Below are 26,879 nucleotides of genomic sequence, written 5' to 3'. Positions count from 1 at the left end.
TCTGTCCGTCACCAACTCCCAGAGTTTACCCAAGCTCATGTCCATTGAGTCGGTGATGCCATCCAACCATCTCATCCTCTGTTGTCCCCTTCTCCTCCTGTCCTCAATCTTTCCCAGCATCAGGGTCTTTTCAAATGAGTCAGCTCTTCGCATCAGGTGGCCAAAGTATTGGAGTTTTAGCCTCAACATCAGTCCTTCCAATGAACACTCAGGACTGATCTCCTTTAGGATGGACTGGTTGGATCTCCTTGCAGTCCAAGGGACTCTCAAGAGTCTTCTCCAACACCACAGTCAATTTTTCAGTGCTCAGCTTTCTTTATAGTTCAACTCTCACATCCATATGGAAAAACCATAGTCTTGACCAGACAGACCTTTGTTGGCAAAGTAATGTCTCTGCTTTTTAATATGTTGTCTAGGTTGGTCATAACTTTCCTTCCAAGGAGTAAGTGTCTTTTAATTTCATGGCTGCAATCACCATCTGCAGTGATTTTGGAGCCTGAAAAAATAAAGTCAGCCACTGTTTCCCCATCTATTTCCCATGAAGTGATGGGACCAGATGCCATGATCTTAGTTTTCTGAATGTTGAGCTTTAAGCCAACTTTTTCACTCCCCTCTTTCACTTTCATCAAGCTCCTCTTTAGTTCTTCACTTTCTGCCGTAAGGGTGGTGTCATCTGCATATCTGAGGTTATTGATACTTCTCCCGGTAATCTGGATTCTAGAAGTTGAGTACAAGTTACAGTTTTGAGCAAAGTCCTCAATGGCAGCACAAATAAACAAAAAACTTGACCACTTCCATTTTAGAAATTTACCTAAATATTTGTGGAATAAATATTGAGTAAATACCAAACTGTATGCTAAGCTCTAAGGATTCCACAAGTATAAATCTGGTTTTTCCTGTTTTTTTTTTTTTTTGTTGGCATAAATTTCCTTTAATAATTTCTACATTTCCAATAGGATTTAATTAAAAATATGGAACGCTTCACGAATTTGCGTGTCATCCTTGCGCAGGGGCCATGCTAATCTTCTCTGTATCGTTCCAATTTTAGTATATGTGCTGCCGAAGCGAGCACTGGTTTTTACTGTTAAGAAGCAGAGTCTAGAGGAAACTGTAGACAGAGAATTAAATTGCAGTGATCTATATGCTTTCTTAGGCATATAATCAAGGCCTTTGGTGTGCTGAGGGGAGGATTTTGAGAGGGTACTCAGAGGAGGCTTGATTTGAATGGTTTTAGATTATTTCACTGATACATTTCGGTCTTATGTTAAATTTTTTAAAATCTAAAGGTATCCAAAAATCAGAGCACAGGCTAAAGAGAGATTAACAGTCCATTCACTTACTTGTGCATGGGTGCTAAGTTGCTTCAGTTGTGTCTGACTGTTTGTGACCCTATGGACTGTAGCCCATAGGGTCCTCTGTCCATGGGATTCTCCAGGCAAGAATACTGGAGTGCATGGCCATGCCCTCCTACAGGGGATCTTCCTGACCCAGGGGCTGAAACTGCCTCCTGCAGCTCCTGCATTGCAGGTGGATTTTTTACTGCTGAGCCACCAGGGAAACTAATGTTTACTTGACATAGTACTCTGGAAATACCACAATATATAAAAACTGGTCTCCAGTCAGACATATGACTTTATTTTTTCAGGCTCCAAAATCACTGCAGATGGTGATTGCAGCCATGAAAAGACATTTTCCTCCTTTAGAGTGCCATCCTCTTTCCAAGCAGTATGCATTTTAGGTATGTGTTTCTTTATCCCACAAAGCTTTGAGACAGTCCCAGTGAGACCATATGCCATACAGGAATATTAACACGTAAATAGCAAAAACCAATTGGTACATGGGAAGGCTCAGACAAAGACTGCTAAGTTGTTGGTAAAGAGTTTTCAGATGAGTATGATAATATTTCAGTTAAGATTAGACAAGAAAACTTTAAAATTAAAAAGCAGCTTGTAATAGTAGCCTATTCATGCCAGCATTCTGTCTCAGTGAGAGGCCCTGAAGGGACATTTTGTCCACAACTTTAGAAATTTGCCCCCGTGACATTTATGGGTCTAGTTTTTTATGCTTATCCTCAGAGTAATAATAATGGCAATAATATTTTGAGTGATTATTATGCACCAGGCTCTGTTTAAAGCATTTTTATCATCAAAATTAATCTCTAAGGTAGGTGTTATTTTACTGATGAGGAAACTGAGACTCAGAGAAGTTAAGGAACTTCCTATAGCCACGCACTTAAGCCAACACCATTGACCAGCTACCAGATCACAGTAAGGATTCGAGCTGGGGAGACGGGCTCCCAAACTGTGCTGTCTCCCTAACTCTCCCAGACGTGTGTTAGATGTGAGTAAAGGGGAATCTCTACATAAAATGGGTGTTTGTACTTTATTTTTCAAAGAGGTTATCTTCAGATACCAATGAAAATGAAGCAAAGTCAGATGAAGAGCCGCTCCTGAGAAAGAGTTCTCGTCGATTTGTCATCTTTCCAATCCAGTACCCTGACATTTGGAAAATGTATAAAAAGGCACAGGCATCCTTCTGGACAGCAGAAGAGGTAAGTAGCATCGCCGTCATCAGGAAACATGTTCTCTAGGGTAGTGTTCACATTTTCTATCACAGGACTTACATTGTAAGGTACCCTGGATAAGATCAGTTGTATATGATAATGTTTGAAATTCCTGAGACTGAATACAGGGTTCTCCAATGTTTTGTGTTTAGACTTCTACCTATAAACAAGTTTTCTTCTGCAAAAACGTCATCTCAGTCTGCCAGATTTTTACCTCTAATATGTTTTTGAACATTTTCCTTTTTTTTTTTTTTTTTTGGTATTTTTTATTTTTGGTTGAGCTGAATCTTTGTGGCTACACACGAGCTTTCTCTGGTTGAGGTCAGCGGGGGCTACTCTTTGCTGTAGCGCACAGGCTGCTCATTGTGGTGGCTTCTCTTATTCTGGAGCACAAGCTCTAGGCACGTGGGCATCGGTAGTTGCAGCATGTGGGCTTAGTAGCTGCGCTGCCCTGGCTTAGTTGCCCCGCAGCATGTGGGATCTTCCCAGACCTGGGATCGAACCCTTGTCCCCTGCACTGGCAGGCATATTCTCATGCACTGTACCACCAGGCAAGTCCCATTTTCCATTTTTGAACAGACTTTTGGTTTGCTGTGACCAAATAAGACTAGTTTTTACTTCCAGTCAGTGGAATAAACGAATAAATAAATAAATTTGCAGCTATAGCTGATGGTGCTGAAAGAGCTGCCACACAAGGAATTTGCCCGGGCAATGTACTCAACTTCTGAACTACTGTACCGGAACTCACCATGCTCCACCCTGTCTGGCTCTGCCCTCAGCCACATCAAACCTGGCACAACTGCCCGAGCAGACAGGACAGCTGTGGAATGTTTTCTCTTAGTGTGGCAATTTCTGCCTAGGAAATGAATTGAACCCAGCAAATTAGAAAATGCTCGCTGTTTGGTAAAGACAGTTGGTCATGCAAGCAGTTGCTCCATAGTCTGCAAATAATCCTTATCTTCGTATTTGAATATGATGGATGATACCTGTGTATCACTCTGTTCTCTGGGTGTGATATTCGCCTGTATACTGCACATAGATATAACTATTTGTGTAGATATATTTGGATCTATCCATCTATTGATATCTATCGATCAGAACTTTTGTTGTTGTTGTTGAGATTGGCTCTTTATACACACTGTTAAGAATGCAGGTGCTGGAGCCAGCTGAGGTACAAATCCCGGGTCTACCACGTACTAGCTGTGCCACTGGGGAAGTTGCCCTGGGAAGCCGCTCTGTATCCTCGTCAGTAAACTGGGCTAATAGTACCTAGTTCGTTGGGTGGTTGTGTGGATTCATTAGATGTGTAGAATGGTAGTTGGCGTGTAGTGAGAACCAAATAAATGCAAGCTACTAGTTTATACAGAATGGAGGAGATTTATACTAGATATCAGAAGGTACCAATTTTTGAACCTTCTGTTACACTAATTTTATCCCCCCACCCATTTTTGTTATTTTATATCTGTTAACATTATTAACATTTTTGTTATATTGTAGTTAGCATGTAGAGCAAAAAAAAAAAAAAAAAAAACCAAACCAAAAACCCAGTATTTTCATATCGAGCCATAGTGGTAGGCACACCTGACTGTCCCTAACCGTGATTTTTAGAAAGCTTTTCGTTAGATGTCATTAAGAGAACAAATAGGTTACACAGGTGGCTTTTTCAGTCATCATGTTAAAAAGGTACTTGTGATACTTGTGTAATTACATTTCATCAAGACATTTCTTGCATCTTTTAAGACCTGTACTATGTGTTGCACTACGACTTAAAAATACTACTTTTTAAAAATTAAAATGTACAGCTTGGTACATATTTTATGCTTCCCAGGTGGCTCAGTGGTAAAGAATCCAACTGTCAAGGCAGGAAATGTGGATTTGATTCCTGGGTTGGGAAGATCCCTTGGAGGAGAAAATGACAACCCACTCCAGTATTCTTGCCCGGAAAATCCCATGGACAGAGGACCTGGTGGGCCACAGTCCACGGGGTTGCAAAGAGTCAGACATGACTGAGCGACTTAGCACACACGCATGCATGCACATTTTTTACAGACAGCTGACAGGAAGATTCAAATACATAATTAACTGGGAAGTCAAACACATTTTTAGTTCCATATATTATTCATTTAAACAAATTATGTAAGTTACAGTTTAATCATCTTTAGATTTCATTGCTTTACCAGTGATTTACCTTTATTATTAAATATGACTGGTCATTGAAGACTTGATTCAGAAGACAAAGTTCTGGTGTTTGTTTGTTTTTTTTTTTAAAGCTACTTAGGAAGTTCTGTTACCAATAGTTTGCAATCAATCTTCAGATTGTGAAATTGGGAATTTATTCAAATGAACAAAGCTGGGCAAAAACATTTACCTTTTAGGAATGGAAAATAATGTAGATAAGTTTAATATTTAAGAGGGAGCATATTGTAATATTAAAATTTAGTGTTAGGAGTATAATACACAAAAACCAGGAAGATGTCAGTTTAACCTGAGTGAACTCTTAACATTATAGAATAGGACCTGACTTTTAGCTTGCATATTTTAAAAGACGTATGCAAATATTTCCTCTCTTCTCCGTTGTATCCCCGACATTTAGCACAGTGTCTGTCATGTAGTGGGTGTTCAGTAAACATTTAAAACATAAAGTAATGGGAAAGGATTTTGGAAAAGAACACAAATGATTGAAGAGATGAAACTTTAGTCTTTTTTGGAAGGGTCAAAGAGATTAGGGGTTTTTAGAATAAATAAATAAAGAGCAAAAGACAATTTAGTTCAGTTCAGTCGCTCAGTCGTGTCAGACTCTTTGTGACCCCATGAACTGCAGCACGCCAGGCCTCCCTGTCCATCACCAACTCCCGTAGTTTACCCAAACTCATGTCCATTGAATCGGTGATGCCATCCAACCATCTCATCCTCTGTCATCCCCTTCTCCTCCTGCCCTCAATCTTTCCCAGCATCAGGGTCTTTTCCAATGAATCAGCTCTTCACATCAGGTGGCCAAAGTATTGGAGTTTCAGCTTCCACATCAGTCCTTCCAATGAACACCCAGGACTGATCTCCTTTAGAATGGACTGGTTGGATCTCCTTGCAGTCCAAAGGACCCTCAAGAGTCTTCTCTAACACCACAGTTCAAAAGTATCTTCTGCGCTCACATCCATACATGACTACTGGAAAAACCATAGCCTTGACAGACAGACCTTTGTTGACAAAACACATTTCAAATGTTTGTGAGATTATTATGAAACATTTGTAAGAGATTTTCCAGAGACAAAATCTACAAGGTACATTTAGAGACAATTTTAAAATTGTAGATTCTACTAAACTCTAGAGTACATTACTATTAATTCCAAGGACTAGTTCCAATAAACACTTTTCAAAATATTTCTACTCTCAGAGAAAGCTGTACCTATAAATTGTTTTAAAACCCAGATTATTACCTGTCTGACATTACTTCTGGGTATAAAAGTAGATTAACTAGCAGTAAAGTAGCAAGTACAACTGCTTAACAGGTGTCTAGTTATCTAACACAATGGTAAGTATTATATAAAATGTTAAAGCCCTGGCTGCTGAAAATCATTAGTATATTCACCTCAGTTCCTTCTTGATCAGTTTCTACTCTCTCTTTCTATTTTGCCCCTTCCTTCATTTCTTCCAGATTGCAGTTTTTCTCCCAACTTTATTGCTATAATTGACATATAACATTGTGTAATTATAAAGTATACAACATATTGCTTTAATACACTTATGTATTGCAAAATGATTACCAGCATAGTGTTAGCTAACACCTGTATCCCATCACATAGTTACCATTTCTTTTTTGTGGTGAGAATAGATTAGGTTAATGTTTTGAAAGGACATCCTGGCCAGCTTCTCAATTAGCTAAAAGATAGAATTCTTCATAATGTTTTGATTTTGTTGTGTTCCTTTGTAATTGTCTTAGTTTGAGCTGATGATATAATAATATCATAGAGTGAGTGGCTTTCAAACAGCAGAAATTTATTACTCACAGTTCTGGAGGCTGGAGATCCTAAGATCAAGTGCCTACAGTTTTGATATCTGATGAGGGCTTGCTGCCTGGTTCATAGACAGCTGTCTTCGTACTATGTCCACACATGGCAGAAGGGGCAAAGGAGTTCTCTGAGGTCTCTTGTATAAGGGCACTAATCCCATTCATGAGGGTGATCTAATCACTTCTCAGGGTTTCCTGGTGGTTCAGCAGTAAAGAATCTGTTTGCCAATGTAGGAGATGTGGGTTCAATCCCTGGGTCAGGAAGATCCCCTGGAGAACAAAATGGCAACCCACTCCAGTTTTCTTGCCTGGAAAATACCATGGACAGAGGAGCTTGGTGGGCTACAGTCCATGGGGTCACAAAGAATTGGACACGACTTAGTGACTGCACAATAACAACAAAGCACTTCCTAAAGGCTCCACCTCCAGATATCATCACATTGAGGATTAAGTTTCAATATGGATTTTGAGGGGGCACAAATAGTCTTAGCAAGAATGATGACTTTTTTCATTTTTCACATTTTACTGCAAAGATGTCCCACTTAACATTGGGACAGAAGTCAGTTTTCTATACTTTGAGAAGAAGTTAAATTTTTTGAAAATCTTTTTATTTCAGGTTGATTTATCAAAGGATCTTCCTCACTGGAACAAGCTTAAATCGGAAGAGAAGTATTTTATCTCTCACATCTTAGCCTTTTTTGCAGCCAGTGATGGAATTGTGAATGAAAATTTGGTGAGATTTTTGGTTCTACTTTTGTTCTCATTCAGCAGTTAAATGACAGTGATGGCAGTAAGATAATCAGACTGAACCTGAAAAAAGTCTAAGAAATGAACTAGATGAAGCTTAACTCTTGAAAAATTTTTTTCTGATGAAGTGTCAAAGGCAAGTTTTCATTTATATTTGACCCCACCCCCCACAAATATCATCAAACCAAGCATTTTGTACCAATGAAGACTGCTTACAAGGCATAAGCATGAGTTTGTGTTTACTCTTAGATAGTAATCCTAATAAAGCATCTGCACCTTAATAACCTTTCCAGAGCTCTTTAATAGAACACTGGGTCTGGCTCCCCACTGTATTATGGTTGGTTAGAAGGCATGCTTTCTTACTAAAAAGAATGGGAAGATGCAAACTTTCGCTGTCAACTGGTAGAGGCTTCAGTAGATCTACTTAAGGTCAATTCTACAAAGCAAAATAATTATTTTTGGTAGATATTCTAAAATTTATTTGGCTTTATAGGTAGTATTTCCAACTAACAGGTCAATTTATTTAATTGCTTAAGAATACAGTATGCAACTAATTGTGGAGGGTTGATGGATTAAACAGTACCACTTAGAATAATTCATAAGGTCTTTCTGACCTGTTTGTGGCATCACAGGTGATTCTTATGTGATAATTCTTATGTTCAGGTTCTGATTTGCAGTGTTTAATGAGAGCCCATAGAATCGGATGTATTTATTTCCCTTGTTTTTTTAGGTGGAGCGCTTTAGTCAGGAAGTACAGGTTCCAGAGGCTCGCTGTTTCTATGGCTTTCAAATTCTCATCGAGAATGTTCACTCAGAGATGTACAGTTTGCTAATAGACACTTACATCAGAGATCCCAAGAAAAGGTATTACTGCTGAGATTTTATTTACAAAGCTCTGTCTATCACTTGGTTATGTTAATATTAGGAAACTAAATATAGGGAAAGATTATTCAAATATGGGAGTTTAGGAATACACTATTTTCTATTACTCAGTAATGTGTTGGGTTAAAAAAAAAACTTGCATAGGACCAATAAATTTTTGGAAATTATAACTTAAAAAACTGTTCATCAACACATTGTTTAGAAATTAAATATTCTAATTTAGTCAGTTTGTATCAGACCAGATTCAAACCACTAATTTGAGTTTTATTTTGACTTCTATAGTTTATGGACTTGCCAAAATACAGAGAAACTCCAGATTCTATGCATACCATAATTTTCATAGAATCAAATATAGTAGGATTAAAAACAAGTGAATTGGGAATTTCCTGGTGGTCCAGTGGTTAAGACTTGGAACTTTCATTGCTGTGGGCTCAGGTTTTGATCCCTGGTTGGGGAACTAAGATCCTACAGGTCTCGTGGTGCAGCCAAAAATGAAAACAAACAAACAAAAAAAACCCAAGTGAATAACTTTGCCATTAATTCTGTTTTTACAGAGAATTTTTATTTAATGCAATTGAAACAATGCCATATGTTAAGAAAAAAGCAGATTGGGCCTTGCGGTGGATAGCAGATAGAAAATCTACTTTTGGTATGTAACTTTAATTTATATTTGATCAAATTTGCTTAGGTTATATTTTACATGGTGTAATATCACTATTCCTAAGAATTAATTGGAAGCTGGTGAAAAAATAATCTAAATCTGTTATATATTCTGTTTATTAAATTAAAAGTTGAAAGAGTAAAAGGTCAGTGCATAATTTCAGGTAAAGATGAATATCTGGGACAACCCAGAGGGATAGGGTGGGGAGGGAGGAGGGAGGGACACATGTACACCTGTGGCCAATTTATGTGGATGTATGGCAAAAACCATCACAATATTGTAAAGTAATTATTCTCCAATTAAAATAGATTAATTAATTAAAAAAAGAAGAATCAAAGAATCAGTCACATAGACTCAGACAAGAATATTAGAGCAAGACTATATACTTTGAGTAATGTTTATTTTTTTCCCTAAAATAAAGCAAGTCAGAGTCCTAATATTTTTCAGGGAACAAATATATAGATTAGTACACTCAAGGCAAGAACAGTTTGCAATAACAGGCTTATTTTTCAAATAAGTTAAATGCAGACACCCTGTAGGATTAATTGAGATCCAATAACGTTTTTTTAAGGAAAGAATTAACATTGTCTCATAAACAGTAGTTGCTCAATAAATATTTATTACATTTAATTAAAATATTCAGATATTTAATATAAGTAGCCCTAAGTACCTTTCTTATTCTTATCTATTTCATAATTGATTGTCTTTACTTTCTGGTTTTATTCATTATGCGCAGAAGGAGATCTAAAAATTTTCAGTTTGTACTCCTTTGCATTCTTAAAAATTATTGAGGACTCCAAACTGCTTTTATTTATATGGTTGTATCTATTGCGGAGAAGGCAATGGCACCCCACTCCAATACTCTTGCCTGGAAAATCCCATGGACAGAGGAGCCTGGTAGGCTGCAGACACTTACATATTAGAAATTAAAACCAAGAAACTTTCAAAATATTTACTAATTAATGGATATTAAATTAGCAGTAACAACCCATTATATTTTAAAATAAATAATGTATATTTATGCAAAGAAACACTGTATTTAAAAAAAAATCAGTGAGAATAACCTAGTTTTTTTATTTTTGCAAATCTTTTTAATGTCTGCTTTATAGGAGGATGGCTGGATTATATCTGCTTCTGCATTCAATTTCTTGCAGACTGTTGTTTTGGTTGAATTATATGAAGAAAATCTAGCCCCCTTCAGATACGTAGTTACAAAAGGGAGGAGTATTTTACCAGATTTTTCGGATTGTTATGATATGTCATGTAGCCTCTGGAAAAACACCACTCTATATTAATGACAGAATGATAGTAATAATGATAAATAATGCCTTAGTATCACTATGAAAACTGTTTTCACCTCACAGACCTCCTGGTCTGTGGATCTCCAGGGATTCCTGGCTAACACATTGAGAACCAGTGATCAGTGTAGGATGTGGACAAGTACGTAGTATATCAGGGAAGAAACATAAATGTGGCATTGCCTTCAGTTCATTTTGATGATGAGAAAAGCAGTGGTTTTCAATGTGCATAAAAATCACCTGGAGAATTTTGGAAAAATTCTGCAGATTCCTGGTTCTCACCAGAGAGTGATCTGCATTTTATACCCAGCTAATTATCTCATGCGAAGAGTTGACTCATTGGAAACGACTCTGATGCTGGGAGGGATTGGGGGCAGGAGGAGAAAGGGACGACAGAGGATGAGATGGCTGGATGGCATCACCAACTCGATGGACATGCGTCTGAGTGAACTCCGGGAGTTGGTGATGGACAGGGAGGCCTGGCAGGCTGCGATTCATGGGGTCGCAGAGTCGGACACAACTGAGAGACTGAACTAAACTGAATTATCTCAAAATTGATTGAGAGGCACATGGTGAGAAACTGGCTTTAGAGAAAAACAAAGGGAAACATGAGTGTTCAATATGGAATGAAAAGATTAGCGTGTCTAGAAAATGATGGAAAATGATGGTGTGCCTCGCAGGAAGCATGTTGTCATGACACCACCAGAGAAGTAACCTAGAAAGAGAGAAAATGCAGGAGGGCAGCAGTCATCCCATGGCAATCTGCTTAGTTTTTTAAAAAGTGTCATATACTGCTTACTTTAAAAATATCTTTAAAGAACTTTAAAACATTAAATATACAGATTCAACTTTAATATATATGATGAAATTACATTTCAAACATCAAAAAAAGTATGAGTTACACAATCTTAATGCATTGCATCATAGAGGTTAGCTGTATATTAAAAATACATAGTACTTCCCTATCTCTAAGACAAATCATGATGCCTTTGCAATTCATTATAGCTTTTATAAGAAGCATTTTGAAAGTCTCTTTGTGGTTCACATCTATTCTTGAAAATTTGTAAAAAAAGAAAAAAAAGAAAAATTTGTAACATTTACCCCGTATCATCCTATAATCCTCTCCAAAAAGAATATCCTTCTGTAATTATTTCTGTTATGATTTTCATTCTGTAGCATTCATGTGAATGCATAGAATAGTTAAAAGGACAATGTTCCTCTTAATCACAGATGTATAAAATTATAGTCTTGTTCCTTTACAGATAAATGTTCACATGACATCACATTTATGTTGATTAAAAATGTCTCAATTTTAACTATCCATTCTTATTAACAGTAAGATGAAAATATAGTAATCTATGTAAATAAATGATAAAGCTCCATCCTAAAACAAGCAGTTCACTAGTCTAAAGAGTTATTTTTGTTTCAAAGGGGTCAACAGAGCATAGTATGCAAACATACATGTATATACATACTGCATTCAAAAACATGTACCCGCACCCATACCCACAGGCATGTGTAGCACAGATAAATCACCTTTTCTTTTTTCTTTTTTTGAGTGTGGAAGGCTCTCCAGATTTCAAGACCTGCAGGAGTCCAGTGTTGGACATAGCACCTGAAGTAGAGGTGCTTTTCTGCTCTAGTAGGTTAAAGTAGCAAGTTTTCTCCACCGAAGACTTGGCTGTCTTGTTGATTTTAAAATCAACGACCTTGTTGATTTTATTTCTTGGCAAAACAGTTGTGATATGGTTGTTAAAAAAATATATATGTAAAAATATATATTATCCATAGGTAAGCTTGAACATGTCTGCAGTATATATTAATATTTCAGAAAGTGAAGCTATTTTTTTCTCCCCTAGGGGAAAGGGTGGTGGCCTTTGCCGCTGTAGAAGGAATTTTCTTCTCGGGATCTTTTGCTGCTATATTCTGGCTAAAGAAAAGAGGACTCATGCCTGGACTCACTTTTTCCAATGAGCTCATCAGCAGAGATGAAGTAAGGAGTGAAGTTCTTCTAGTTCTATTTGTATTCCTAGCTGGTGTTCATTTAGTTTTCTTTCCCTTGGAGATGCTTATGGTGACACAAATATCCTGGTGATTAAAATAAGAAGTCATTTCTTCCTTGGATTTAAGTCTGTGTTTTCCTCCTAGCTCTCTTAGTGTTCCTCCTCAGCCTCTGAGCATCTTTATGCACCAAAGTACTCCTGAGTTCGCACCTTAGCCTCTCTGCTTCCCTCTACATGGCCTCCTGGTTGATCTTATTTATTCCCATGGAATCAGCTGCCACTTAGGTGCTTATAAAAGCTAAAACTTTACCTTTAGCCTGGTCATTCTTTCCTGAGGTCCAAACCCATATATTCAAGTGCATGTTTAGATATTTCCTCCTGGAAGGCTCCATAGATATCTCAAGCCTAGTATTTCAGGAAATCAAACTCATCATTTTCTCCCAAATTATGTTCTTCCTGTCTTCTCTATGTCATTGAGCAAATCCATCTTCTATCCAATCATCCAAATTTGAAATCTGGGAGTCATTTTAGATTGCTTCTTTATTTTTTTAGCCACATTCAGTAACTAAATCTTGTCTCTCTCTGTCGGCAACACTCTTTCCATCTTTACTACCCACCTTTTTTTCCCAGCTCTTGATTACCTTCTCACAAGTTGCCACTTGAAACTTTCCTGACCCAATTAAGGAAAACTAACCACTCTTTCTTCTACATATACCTTTGAAACCTGAGCTTGTCCCTATTTAGGTTCCATAGGATGGCGGAGCCTGGTGGGCTGCCGTCCATGGGGTCACACAGAGTCAGACACGACTGAAGCGACATAGTAGTAGTAATAGTAGTAGTAGTAGTAACATATATTGTACTTGTCTCTCTAAGCTCCTCAAGTGCAGAAACCTTGTCATTGATCTTATTTTCTCAGGGTTTAGACTGTTACAGCCATTCTGCTCACATTGATTGACTTATCCTGGCTTCTTAGCTTATTTCCATATTGACCTTGTCAAGTTATTTAATTTCTCTGAGCCTCAGTTTCTTCAACTATACATCTTAACAGGGTTTTGTTAAAATGCAATGAAATAGTATATATGAAAGTACTTTTCAAGTGCAACAAAATGCTTTGTGTAATTACATTTCTGTTGTTTCATGTCTTTAAATTTCTAGTAATTTTAATTAATGTCATGTATGATTATTACAGAGAATTAAAAAAATAAAATCATTCAGTCTCAAAACACCTTTCATATTGTATTGATATTTCCTTCTAGACTATTTTCTGCATTTCAGTTCAGTTCAGTCGCTCAGTTGTGTCCGACTCTTTGCAACCCCATGAATTGCAGCATACCAGGCCTCCCTGTTCATCACCAACTCCCGGAGTTCACCCAAACTCATGTGCATCAAGTCGGTGATGCCATCTGTCTCATCTCATCTCATCTTCTGTCGTCCCTTTCTCCTCCTGCCCTCAATCTCTCGGCTAAGCGCTGAAGAATTTATGCTTTCGAACTGCAGTGCTGGAGAAGACTCTTGAGGGTTCCTTGGACAGCAAGATCAAACCAGTCCATCCTAAAGGAAATCAACTCTGAATACTCTTTGGAAGGACTGATGCTGAAGCTGAAGCTCCAATACTTGGGTCAATTGATGCAAAGAGCTGACTCATTGGAAAAGACCCTGATGCTGGGAAAGATTGAAGTTAGAAGGAGAAGAGGGTGACAGAGGCTGAGATGGCTGGATGGTATCACCAATGCAATGGACATGAACTTAGGCAAACTCCAGGAGATGGTGAGGGACAGGGAGGCCTGGCCTGCTGCAGTCCATGGGATTGCAAAGAGTCAGACATGACTAGGTGACTGAACAATAACATTTTAAAGGCCATCATACTTACTTGTAGATTTCTTTCCAGAAATACAATAACAATTTGTAGCACCACCTAACAATATATGAACATGTCTTTTCTACCACAATTGGGAAGTTTTCCCAATTCTCCTTAAGTAATCCTTCCTTCTCCATTGACTTCTGGTATCTTCTTTATTATATACTAAGGATTCAAGTATACTAACACCTATTTCAGGGCTTTTTCTTTAACCTGTGTGACAAATTTCATGCTGTAACAAACTATTTTCATTATTACAGTCTCTTATGTTTTGATAATTAGTAGGCTAAATCTCATAACTTTTCTTTTAAAGTATTCCTAAAAGATTCTGCTCATTTAGTCTTGCAGATTAATGTTTCAACTTAAAAACAGTCCCACTGGGATTTTGATTGGCGTCGCTTTAAACCTGAAAATTAATTTTATTCTCTTATTGATTTAACAATTACAAGTGCTTTCCTTTTTCATACTCAGCTCTGTAATTGGTAGGTAGCTATTGGTTCTAATCGATATTTACATTATCACCTTTCAGCACTATATCTGAAATTCTGCCTTTGGTAATTTGAAATATCCTCTTGAGTCGAGTAGGAGGGGTATGTTTTACTAGTAAATTTTCTAAGATTAGTTATTTAAAGAGGCTTTTTCTTGTCTTTTTAATGATTTCTTCTGGGAATGACAATTTAACTTGGAAAATAATCCTTGGAATACAGCCTTTGAGTCTCATCTTTCAACTGTCTTTGGTTTTTTATTGATTCTTTTAGGAAAAGGTAGACAGCTCTGATGTTTAATCCTCTAAAGTGCATATTCCTTCCTTCCTCTCCTCCCTTGTTGGCTTACAAAATTATTTCTTTTTCTGTGTAGTTTAGAAATGTTAATTGACTCTGCCTTGTTGTCAGTATCTAATTGTTAATTTTGTTTAGAACTCCATCATCCTTCTGTCTCTGACCTCCTTCTCTTTTTTGTTTTGACTTTTTGAAATTTTTTTCAGTTGTTTTCAGCTTTATACCATCTGTTCTGTGTTTTGAAATTCCAGTTATTGTAGGTTGAGCCTCCTTGCACTGTTTTCCAATTATTTAAGATTCTATAACGTTTCATGTATTTGCACAACACTTCTATTCTCAAGGTATTTCACAAATTTGTTTACTTCTGTCTTTGAGTTTCCTGCAATGTCATTTCTGCTTCACACAGCTTCAGATGGTATCCTTAATTCTTCAGTTTCCATTTTCCTTGCACTGAATTTATTTTTATCTCGAACCATTCTTGTTTAATATAACTGTTGTGTTTTTGAAATCTGAGTTTTTCAATCTGTCTTAATTTTTAAAAAGTTAAAAATGAATTAATTTTATTTTTGGTTTTTCTTACTTTGTTTTCCCTTCCAAAATGCTTTTGATTGCAGATTTGTTGGTTTTGTTGTTGTTCATTAATTCTTCTTTCATGTTAATTAACTGAGATTTGCCGGCCTTGAAAATTTTTCATTATAGGTTATTATGATTGGCATTTTAATAAGATTTGGAGAAAAGAAGATCCTGGCCCTATTAATCCTTCTTCCATCTTCCAGAAGTTCAGTGTTGCATTCCTAGCTTATATAAAGCCTGATATATCACTGTGTGAAAATAACTGATGAAATTTTCTTTGACAGTGGTATTTTTCTTCTGTTGTAGGGGCTTCACTGCGACTTTGCTTGCCTGATGTTTCAATACTTGGTAAATAAGCCTTCGGAAGAAAGGGTTAGGGAGATCATTGTTAATGCCGTTGAAATTGAGCAGGTAAGCAGGGACGCTTATATAAGTAGCACATCTCTCTTTGATGTTTGACTGCATTAGATTGACTCATATGAAATTGCTATTTTGTAGGTCAGAATAGATATCAGAAATATTATATGGTCAACCTGGAAGTACCAATAGATGATGTATTACAATTATTATGTCATGTTAAAATTTGGCTTATAAGCCAGTCTTTATTATATATTAAGATTTTATGTATACTAAAATTTGTTTCAGGACTATTTTTAAATTTCATTTATACATCAAATTTCGTGCCATACCAAACTATTCTAATTATCTTAGCTTTAGATTTTTAGCTACTAGAGGGCAGTGATGGTTTCTTGTTTTGTATTCTTTTTTTTTTTTTTTAACTTTTTATTTTAAATTGGAGCATAGCTGCTTAACAATGTTGTGGTAGCTTCAGGTACACAGCAAAGTGACTCAGCCATACATGTACATGTATCCATTCTCCCCTATAACTCTCCTCTCATCCAGGCTGCACATAACACTGAACAGAGTTCCCTTTCCTATACAGTAGGTCCTTGTTGGTTGTATTCTTAAAAAACCAGCAAGGTATCTAGCTTTAAGCATGCATCCTATGTTCATAGAATGAGGAAATAAATGAATTAGTGAATAGTAAAATGTGATTTATGGGCATGTAAAGATCTCTAACTAGAAAGACATGGATGCTTCACTTTAGAATGTATTTTTATCATTTGAAAGAGCTAGTTGAAAAATAAGTAAGTTTTTAAACTTAAAAAAAATAGCTTTCATATTTGAAGAGAGAAAAGTCATAAAATGGATTTTTTTTTTTAGTCTAGTTTTTATTTATTGCTTTGGCTGCGTTGGGTCTTAGGTGCAGCATGTGCCCGAGAGCTCAGTAGCTCCAAGGCATATGGGATCTTACTTCCCCGACCAGGGATCAGATTGCAACCCCTGAATTGCAAGGCAGATTCTTAACCACTGGACCACCGGGGAAATCCCAGATTTTGGTATCTTGAATCACTTTTAGAACTAAATCCAAATGGTTAATATGTTTTTATTTTTTCTCTATTAACACTTTACCACTGTCATTAAGAATCTGCCTACAATGCAGGAGACCTGGGTTCAATCCCTATGTTGGGAAGATCCCTGGGAGGGAGAAGGGAGTGGCAATCCACTCCTTCTGTCCTGGAGGATTCCATGGACAGAAGAGCCTGGCAGGCTATAGTCCATAGGGTTGCAAAGAGTCGGACACAACTGAGCGACTTTCACTTCACTGTCATTCAATACAATTGGAATTCAGATTATCTCCCAATGCTCAGATCCATTTCTATTTCTTTCTCATTTTCTCTGTTAATTGTTTTTTCTTTCCCAGCTCCCTTTTAAGTCATGTTCACCACAGCAATCATCTTAGGTGAATCTTTTTCTAGATATTTCAGAACAAAATATCTCCTTTCTTTCTATTGAGAAAGCATATAAATTTGGGTCCTACAAGTGCTACTTTAAAATACCAGTAATGTAATAGTTTCAATTTACTCTGGCTACTTGAGAATGTGAATCAGTGTGAGTAGCAGCACCCCAAACCTTTTAAGCAAATGGGCATTGTTTGCCATGTTGCAAGAATTTATGCTAGTGTACTTTCCTCAAACAAGATCAGTGATTTAGAAGGTTAATAAAGCTAAAACCCTCTTTTTATTTGGAAAATATATACTATTTATTGTTCTTTTTTTGTACTTTATTCTGTTTTTATTTATGTCTTAGGAGTTTTTAACAGAAGCCTTGCCAGTTGGCCTCATTGGAATGAATTGTGTTCTGATGAAACAGTATATTGAGTTTGTAGCTGACAGATTGCTTACAGAACTTGGATTCTCAAAGGTAAGGTGTTTCAAACATTACTACTAGCTAAAATGTTATAGTCAGGTAAGGACTCTAAAATACATACTATATTTCACTGAAAGCGTTTGTAACACACTAGTCTATTTTTTTTTAACTTTAAACTTTTTAATTTGTATTGGGGTATAGCTGATTAACAATATTGTGATAGTTTCAGGTGAACAGCAAAGGCACTCAGCCGTACATATACATGTATCCATTCTTCCCCAAACTAGTCTATTTTGTAAATTGTCCATGACAGGCTTGTTTTACCCGAACCAGTTGATTTTGCAAAATCCTTAAATGAAACTTAAAATGAAATTCATTAACAGAAGTAGGAGGCTGATAAATCATAGAACTAATAAGCTCAATAAATTATTTTATAATAATTGTAGGTACTATTTAATAGGACTCTCTTTAAATAATTGGATTTAACATGCCAATATATGTTTATCCTCAGGTAGATCCCCATGTGTCTGTGTTGTAATTTGAGGGTTAATATTTTTAAATAGGAAATCATTATTAGGAAGACATTAGCTGTCATAATTTGACTCTTTGAACTCAGTTGTCTTTAAGTTATTTCTTGTTTATCAGAGATAATGTACCTGAATTTTCATGTGTGTCTTTCACATGAGATGGAGGCTGCAGCCGGACTAACTGGGTTTGAGTCCTGATTCCACCACTCACTAGCAATGTGACCTTAGGCAAATTGCTTAACCACTGTCTCAGTTTCCTTATCTGTAAAATGAAGATAATAGTAATAATCCTTACCACAGATTATTGGAGAAGCAAATGGCAACTCACTCCAGTATTCCTGCCTGGAGAATCCCATGGACAGAGAAGCCTGCTGGGCTACAGTCCACGGGATCACAAAGAGTTGGCCACGACTGAGCACACACACACCACAAGTGATTGCTGATGAGTTGGTGCACCTGAAGCACTTATAATAGTGTCACACACACAGTAAATGAACACTCAGTGGTCACGTTGTTTTCATCATAAGTGTAACATTCATCACAATCTCCTGTATATTACTATTGTTAATTAGAAATGTTAGGTTCTGATTTCTCATGGAAATGGAAGTTTAAATTATTGAGAAGCCTTATAAAATCCATGATGCTTATGGGTAATCATTAACTCTCTTGATAATGCACTTATTTTCTGGTAGCTACAAAAATATTGTGATGAGAATCAGATGGGACAAAGGTTTTTGGTAACTATAAATTGTAAAATATCACTATTTATATTGTTTTTGTTGCAAGATCATCTCTTTTGCTGATCATTAATGAGATAAACAAAGATTTTAATTATATTAATATGACCTCTGAAATTTATAATTTGTGTATTAAAAGAAATTGTTTCTGTTTCTAAGTTACATGTTTATCATAATAAAATTAATTTGCTTACTTACAGCCTTAAAATGAACTCACTGTCTTTTAACCCACCACCATATCTTTACACCCACACATCCACCTTCTACTTATTGGAAAATTACAGACCTGTGGGTCTAGTCTTCCTTGGAAAGTTTGCTAATTGTAGGTATACAAAACATGCCTCCTAAGGAGAAAATCTGGACACAGTACAAAAACCTCAGTCTCCACAGGCCTTCAAACTATCTCAGTAAATTCCAAAAAGCAGAAATTATACTGACTCTTAGATTTTAATGCAATAAAATTAGAAATGAATAATAAAAGATTACCAGAAAGTTCCATCTACTTAGAAGTCAAAACTGTGTCCTTTAAAATGAGATTAAAAATGAAAATATAAACTAAATGACAATAAGATTACTGTATATCACAATCTGTAGAATGCAACCAAACAGATCCCCAGAGGAAAATTTGTATCCTTATAGGCATATATTAAGAAAGCAAGACAATTTAAAATGCATAAGCTAAAAAACTTTGAACTCAAGGAGCTAGAAAAGAAATTATTCTTATAATGATAATTTTTGGGCTTCCCTGGTGGCTCAGACAGTAAAGAATATGCCTGTAATGTGGGAGACCTGGGTTGGGAAGAGCCCCTGGAGAAGGGAATGGCAACCCACTCCAGTATTCTTGCCTGAGAATTCCATGGACAGAGGAGCCTGGCGGGCTACAGTCCATGGGGTCTCAAAGAGCTGGACACAACTGAGGGACCGACACACTTTGGTAAAATAAGAGGTTATTTAAATTAGCGAATGGTTGTCACATACAGAATTCCAAGCAGAAGCCACATTAATGTTGTTTTCAACTTAGTTTTGGATTAGTCAATAAATATTCAAGTACTTCAGTGTGTCACAACCAAGCTGCTTGATTTAGGCTGGTCTTAGCTATTTTGCTCCCGCCATGAATGATTGGGAAGAGCCTCAGTTGTAAAGTCTAGTGAACCTATGACCACTGTCCAGTGTACTTTGCACTGTCTCCTGCCGTGAGTGAAAACTCACATGTTTACTGCCTTGAACACTGTTTCTGACACAGTTTCACAGAGTTCCACTACATCAACCACACCCAGCATGTCTGCTTTTTTTTGGGAAAAAAATACACATGGCTTTATTAAGATATAAATGACAGAACATGCAATATGCCTATTAATAAATGTTTTTTTATTATTTGAAAAACATTGAAAAACAATTCAATGGTTTTTGGTATATTTGCAGAGTTGTGCAACTATCACAGCAATCTATTTGAGAACATTTTTATCACTCCACAAAAAAATTCTATCCCAGTTAGCGATCAGCCACTTGCCTTTGCTTCTTCCATCCCCCGTAGCCCTGCTGTTGCTGCTTCGTTGCTTCAGTTGTGTGTGACTCTGTGACCCTATGGACTGCAGCCTGCCTGGCTCCTCTGTCCACGGGATTCTCTAGGCAACAGTACTAGAGTGGGTTGCTATGCCCTCCTTCAGGGGATCTTCCCAACCCAGGGATCGAACCCCGGACTCCTGCCTTGCAGACAGACTCTTTACCCTTGAGCCACCAGGGAAGCCCCCACCATAGCCTAGGCATTACTAATCTAGTTCTTGTCTCTTTAGATCTGCCTATTCTGTAATCCCTACTTCATATAAATAGAATCATACAATATATAGTATATACTGTATACTGGTATATGGTATATACAAAGTCAATATAATGTTTTAAAGTTCCATTCATGTTAGCATGTATCAGTACTTTTTTCCTTATTATGGCCAAATAATATTGCATTGTATGATTATACCTCATTTTGTTTATCCATTTATTGGTTGATGGTGGCATTTGGCTGGCATTTTTTGGCTATTATGAATAATGCTGCTATTAACATTCTTGTATAAGTTTTTGTGGGAAAATATGTTTTCATTTATCTTGGATACATAACTAGAAGTGAAACTCTTGAGTCATATAGTGACTCTATCTTTAATCATTAGAGGAACTACCAGACTGTTTTCCAAAGCCACTGCATCATTTTATATTAACACCAGCAGTATATGAGGGTTCCAGTTTCTCCACATCCTCACCAACAGTTACTGTCTTTTTTTTTTCCTTCTAGTTTTGAGATATAATTGACATATAGTGTCATTTAAGTTCAAGGTATACAGCATAATGATGTGACTTCCATACATCATGAAGTGATGACCACAATAAGTTGTCTGTTTTATTACACACCTACAGCCATCCTGTGTGCTTAGTCGCTAAGTCATGTCCAACTCTTTGCGACCCATGGACCATAGCCTGCCAGGCTCCTCTGTCCATGAGATTTCCCAGGCAAGAATACTGGAGTGGGTTGCCATTTCCTTCTCCAGGGGATTTTCCCAGCCCAGGAATTGAACCCAGGTCTCCTGCATTGCAGGCAGATTCTTTTCCATATGAACCTTCAGGGAAGCCTCAACAGCCGTCCTAGTGTGATGTGGTGTGAAACGGTATCTTATTGTGGTCTCGATTTGCATCTCCCTAATGGATAATGATTTTGAGCATCTTTTCATATACTTATTGACCTTCTGTAGGTATTCTTTAGAGAAGCATTTATCCATTCAGATCCTTTGCCCATTTTAATTGGGTTATTCGAATATGTTCTTTTCTGTGATATTCATAATTACTGCCTGAATATTCCAAATTTAAAGAATTCTCTTTTATTGTTCCTCATGAATCATCAGTATGCCTATCAAGCTGTATCTCCAAGCCTGCTTCTTGAATTCAGAAGCAGTGAAAAAGCTTCTTGTCAACATGTGTTCCATTTTTTGTTTGGGGTTACAATAGATAGCATTTAGTCTGTCTTCCCTGATCATGGTTCCTTAACAGCAGTTTGAAGATTACACGTCTCCTGTGAACTAAGAAGCATGTAGGTCCACAGTACATTGTTGATAATGTAATATTCTGTGGTATCATGTAGATGTGACAGCCTAGCAGTGGTGGTTCGGTTGCTAAGTCATGTCCAACTCTTTGGACCCCATGGACTGCCGTGTGCCAGGCTTCCATGTCCTTCATTATCTCTTGAAGTTTGCTTAAACTCATGTCCATTGATTCAGTCATGCCATCCAACCACCTCATTCTCTGTTGCCCCCTTCTCCTCCCACCCTCAATCTTTTCCAGCTTCAGGGTCTTTTCTAATGAGTTGGCTCTTCGCATAGTAGTAATACCTGTGGAAAATGCCTATAATACCTTTGGTGTTTTAGAGTTCTCAAGCTGTGAAAACATTTTAGTTTGGTATTAAATCTTCTATTTCCTGATATAATCTTTTTTTTTCTTTCAATTTCTGAGAATACCAGAGTTGCTAGTATAGTTCCTTTAAGAGGTTAGCAGGCGATCTTAGTCATCCTAAAATGTATCAGTCTTGACTGCCTCCAGGACCCTAGGGAATATGTGATGTCCAGGTGATGATACATGGTGTTGGGAGACCCAAGTTATCTGTTGCTCTTCTTATGTGATGCAATTTGCTTCTTCAGAATGTCTAACAATATTTCTTTTCCTTTCAGGTTTTTCAAGCAGAAAATCCCTTTGACTTTATGGAAAACATTTCCTTAGAGGGAAAAACAAATTTCTTTGAGAAACGAGTTTCAGAGTATCAGCGTTTTGCAGTTATGGCAGAAACTACAGATAATGTCTTCACCTTAGATGCAGATTTTTAAAACCCTCCCCATATCGAAACTAATCATTGGTAAATAACAGCCTATTTTTCTCTGCTTAAAAACAAAACACAAACCTAAAGTATCTCCTTTAGGGCTTAGGAGTTTGCTCAAAAGGAAATCTGAAACCAAATATCAATCAAGTTGGATTTATAGAAATACCCTTTAATTTTACTGTTTATCAGTCAGAGTATGACCTCCAAATGCTTTTGTTTCATCCCTAAAATATAAGATGGCATTCCGTAGTTGTCAAGAGCATGGGGTGAGGGGTCAGATAGAATTTGAGGTTCTGTCCTTCTTTGTGTGACCCTTGGAAAGTCAGTTAATCTGTCTAAACCTCAGATGAATGTAAACCCTAAGGTGAATGTGATAGCAGGTCCTAAATTCATAGAGCATGTATGAGGATGAGACACAGCATGGGTCTCAGCCAATACTGCTGTTGTGTCCTCCTCCTCTCTCCCCCTTCTCCCTCTCCTGTTATTATTATTGTTATTAATAGTGTTAATTGCAGTGATGGGATAAAATTCTCCATCTCCTCAAAGTAACTGTGATTCTAGGTCCTAAGATCTAGAATTATATCTTTGTGTTTTTAATGTTTTAGAAGAATGTAAATATTTCCTCAAAAAGATTGTACTTCTCTTTAATATGAGAATAACTTCTTTGAATTTCTCAGTGTTATAGTTAAGGAAATTTGGTTCTTAGCTGCTTTGGGCAGAATACTTAAGAGTGGAATCCTTGACGTTTTCATGAGAGTTGACCTTGTAAGCAAAATGATTCTGCTCCTTTAGAAATCAAAAGGATCATTTTAGCCAGATGTAGCCCTGAAATGTTTAAAACCAGGGTGAATTAGCTAGAATGGCATTTCTCAAAGAGTATTGTAAGAGCTGTTAGCCTGTCTAGGTATTTTGTGGGGAGAAAAAGAAAGATTCTGTGGTCAAATGAGTTTGGGAAATGTTCTGTGCTCCATTCCTCTTTGGAATGTGGAGTTGGTACGTCAAACACTGAGAAATTCTGCAGTACATCGATGTCTGCTGCTGCTGCTGCTAAGTCGCTTCAGTCGTGTCCGACTCTGTGGACCCCATAGACGGCAGCCCACCAGGCTCCCCTGTCCTTGGGATTCTCCAGGCAAGAACAGTGGAGTGGGTTGCCATTTCCTTCTCCAGTGCATGAAAGTGAAAAGTGAAAGTGAAGTCGCTAAGTCCTGTCGGACTCTTAGCGACCCCACGGACTGCAGCCTACCAGGCTCCTCCATCCATGGGATTTTTCCAGGCAAGAGTACCGGAGTGGGGACATCAACGTATACCCCACTGCATATTCCAGACCTACTTAACAAAGATCTGTTTTTCACCTGTTAACATCTCACCTAATGTTCCTCAGAACATAGTTTGGAAAAAGCTGCCCCAGGACTATTTTCTACATGGAAGAAGGGCTTGTGGACCAAGCAAGGGAGGGCCTGGTGGGGATTATTGAGCCATTTCCACTTTGTGCCAAGCTGAGAAGTGTCCCTGTATTTGACTGCAGCTATATTTCTTATACTCCTAAAACTCTCTTATGCTGTTATTGAGATTCAATTTTTTTCTGGAACTATGCATGTCCCAGGACAGCAGATGGTGAGGGAGACTGAGGAAAGGCCAGCCCACGAGGTCTCTGAGAAGTCTGCTCCCTTTATGGGAGGGAAGTGTCAAGAGGTAGTCTGAGCCTAAGCAAGCAGTGGGTTTCCCCACTCACAGCCAACTGTTGCGTACAATTCTGGTTAATAAGGATTAGAGATTTTCTCTTTGAATAATTTTTGCTCCATTCAGTCCACAACTACCTAATGCATTAAAACGGGGAGTTTTCAAGTGGATGCAAAGGAACAGGCCATGACTTTATCTGTTAGAATATTGGAAATGAGCTATTTTGGCCTATCATAATACCATATACTTGTTCAAGGATTCAGAGTTTGCTGAGTGTTTTTATATCACCTCATTTGATCTCAAAACAGCCTTATGAGTTTGCCAGAGCAGGCAGGATTGGAATTTTATAGATGGAGGGGGTGAGGCTCAGTCAGGTTCAATGGCTTGGCCAAGATCTGCTCGTAGTCACTGTCACTACGATATATCATTTTTTTCTTAGAAGTTACCATGTTTCTAATTTTTAGTCCTTTCTATTCATCTTGACTTGATTTTGCCTATTTTCCCATTAAAGTATCATATAGTTCAATTAAGATATCACATATATTAATTATTGTATCATAAACATAACTATATTCAGGTAGTAGTTCAAAGATATTCATCTACTGCTAACACAAAAACTTACATTTAAAGTTGATAATATATCGGTAGTGACATAAGAATAAAAGAAAAAAGTTTTAGATTGTATATGCCCTTTGTTTTGAATCCACCTCTTTCTCATAGGTAATGACAGGTGCCTTAATATGAAGCTTATTTATCATAGCAATAAACCTAACTGTAGTGAGATGAAGTTTTAATACTGAAATACTGGATTTTATAATACACTGGTTTATTATATTCAGTACTCTATCCCCTTTTCCGAGCTTCCAGGTTTCATATTTATTTATTATGTTTAGTATTTTGGTTCTTAGTTCTTAGGGAGTCAAGAACTTGTAGAATCTCTTTTTGATATTATCTCACAAGCAAAGAAAGTAATTCAGAACATGTTTATAACTTTTTTGTTTTAACAGCACATGTATTTAAATCATTGCTATAGTAGTTAAAGTTAAGTTTATTATTTAAGAATGTAAAAACTAGTCATTCAATGACAAATTGCATTTATTAAAAATGTTTCATTGTAGCATGTAGAAATTATGACTTGAAAGGACTCAGGAAGACTGTTTGCTCCAGTGCGTCAGACAGGGCTGTTTTGCTGTTCAGTTATGTACGAAGTGAAATAAACAACTGTTCTTATAATTTAAGCTTACCTCAGTCATGTTTTTGTATATGAAATGCTTCCTTTAACTCATTTTGAAACATTCAGATGTTTCAGCTTCTTTTGCCATTTTGATTTTCATTTGTTCATGGAAAACACACCATCTTATATATTTAAAAAATAAATTCTTTAATATTCAGAATTTTGAATTTTACATTTAAATATGCTAACATCATGTCATAGAATTCCTAAATTACAGTTATTCAGATTAAGCTAAGGGCCACATGTCAATAATTTTTGGTGATTAAGAAAGCTGATGGGCTGCGAGAATGCCAGTTTAATCCTGTAACCAGCTGTTATGTTTTTGAACTAAGATGAGTGAATGGGTAGCCAACTCAGGAACTCTTCATAATCTACATGAGTGGCACAGATTGGAAATCTGGATATCTTTATTTTTCCCTCCCTTTAAATGGTCTGTTCCTTTTTTAGACAGCTACAGGTTCAAAGGAAAATCTGATAGTCCCAAGGCATTAGGATGAAAGAATTTAAGCCTTCAAATTTGGGGCTTAATTCTATTAAAGAAAATACAGGTGAAAATGAAAGGCTGAAGAATTTTTTTTTATACAGGTAAAAATAGAACAATTCAGTCTTTTTCTAAGTTTACAAGAATCTTATGTATTTGACTCTGTTTGACAACTGTGTTTTGATTTTTCCAAATGTCTGGTCATTTAGCAAAGCAAGTATCTACTATGTACATAGAAAGCTTTATTGAATATGTTATATGCAAACATTTTTAATGTATTTTACATTGTGGTGAAATCAAGCCAACCCTGCATATATGCAATTTGACAAATGAGTTGTTTTGTTCATTGTTTTGCGTTAGTACGTTGAAATAAACCGTATCATGTCTCTGTCATTTCGTGTATGGCCTTTTGAGTAAGAATGTTTCTTTAAAGGTGCAGGGGCTATCCTAGTGAAGGACTGTATATATTTCCTATTTGTGTATACAGATAAACATGTTGGTATTACTTTAACTATTCCTCCTACCACTCTTTGACCTAAGTGGCACCCCCTTCAGCTGTCTCTCATCTACTTTCTCTCAATCCATGAGCCTTTCTTCCTGTCTCTTGGTATCCAGCTGAGATTCTACAATATATCATATTACTAGTAGTAACATTCTTATCAGTACCCTGAACTCTGTTCTTTATCTGCGTTTTCTACCTTACAGAGAAAACTCAAAGCAATTCTCCATTCTGTTATGAAACAACAATCCAGTTTTTCCCTGTTTGTACCCCTGCAGCCAAATACT

General features: G+C 36.9%; 1 protein-coding gene and 1 non-coding gene across 3 annotated transcripts in view; one reads left to right on the top strand and one right to left on the bottom strand.

Annotated features, from left to right (window-relative positions):
• RRM2B (ribonucleotide reductase regulatory TP53 inducible subunit M2B) overlaps window positions 1-26,506 on the top strand; it is a 35,080-nt gene extending 8,574 nt beyond the window's left edge. Inside the window, exons 2-10 of one of the 2 annotated variants that reach the window (XM_070383068.1) lie at window positions 1,646-1,738; window positions 2,396-2,551; window positions 7,186-7,302; window positions 8,047-8,180; window positions 8,753-8,847; window positions 12,017-12,150; window positions 15,677-15,781; window positions 17,522-17,635; window positions 22,553-26,505. In XM_070383068.1, the coding sequence (XP_070239169.1) occupies window positions 2,510-2,551; window positions 7,186-7,302; window positions 8,047-8,180; window positions 8,753-8,847; window positions 12,017-12,150; window positions 15,677-15,781; window positions 17,522-17,635; window positions 22,553-22,705 (894 nt within the window). In that variant the 5' untranslated portion in view covers window positions 1,646-1,738; window positions 2,396-2,509 and the 3' untranslated portion in view covers window positions 22,706-26,505. Of the gene's footprint in view, window positions 1-1,645; window positions 1,739-2,395; window positions 2,552-7,185; window positions 7,303-8,046; window positions 8,181-8,752; window positions 8,848-12,016; window positions 12,151-15,676; window positions 15,782-17,521; window positions 17,636-22,552 lie in introns of both variants that reach the window. The other variant, XM_005899374.3, reaches the window with a different exon arrangement.
• Window positions 966-1,072, bottom strand: LOC138990816 (U6 spliceosomal RNA). Its single transcript, XR_011466929.1, has one exon. It is a non-coding gene; the product is annotated as a U6 spliceosomal RNA (small nuclear RNA).
• Window positions 26,507-26,879: the final 373 nt, after the last annotated feature.

This window comes from Bos mutus, chromosome 14 (assembly GCF_027580195.1).
Source record: "Bos mutus isolate GX-2022 chromosome 14, NWIPB_WYAK_1.1, whole genome shotgun sequence".
In the NCBI taxonomy this organism is placed as follows: Eukaryota; Metazoa; Chordata; class Mammalia; order Artiodactyla; family Bovidae; genus Bos; species Bos mutus.
This window is presented reverse-complemented; position numbering and strand designations above follow the sequence as displayed.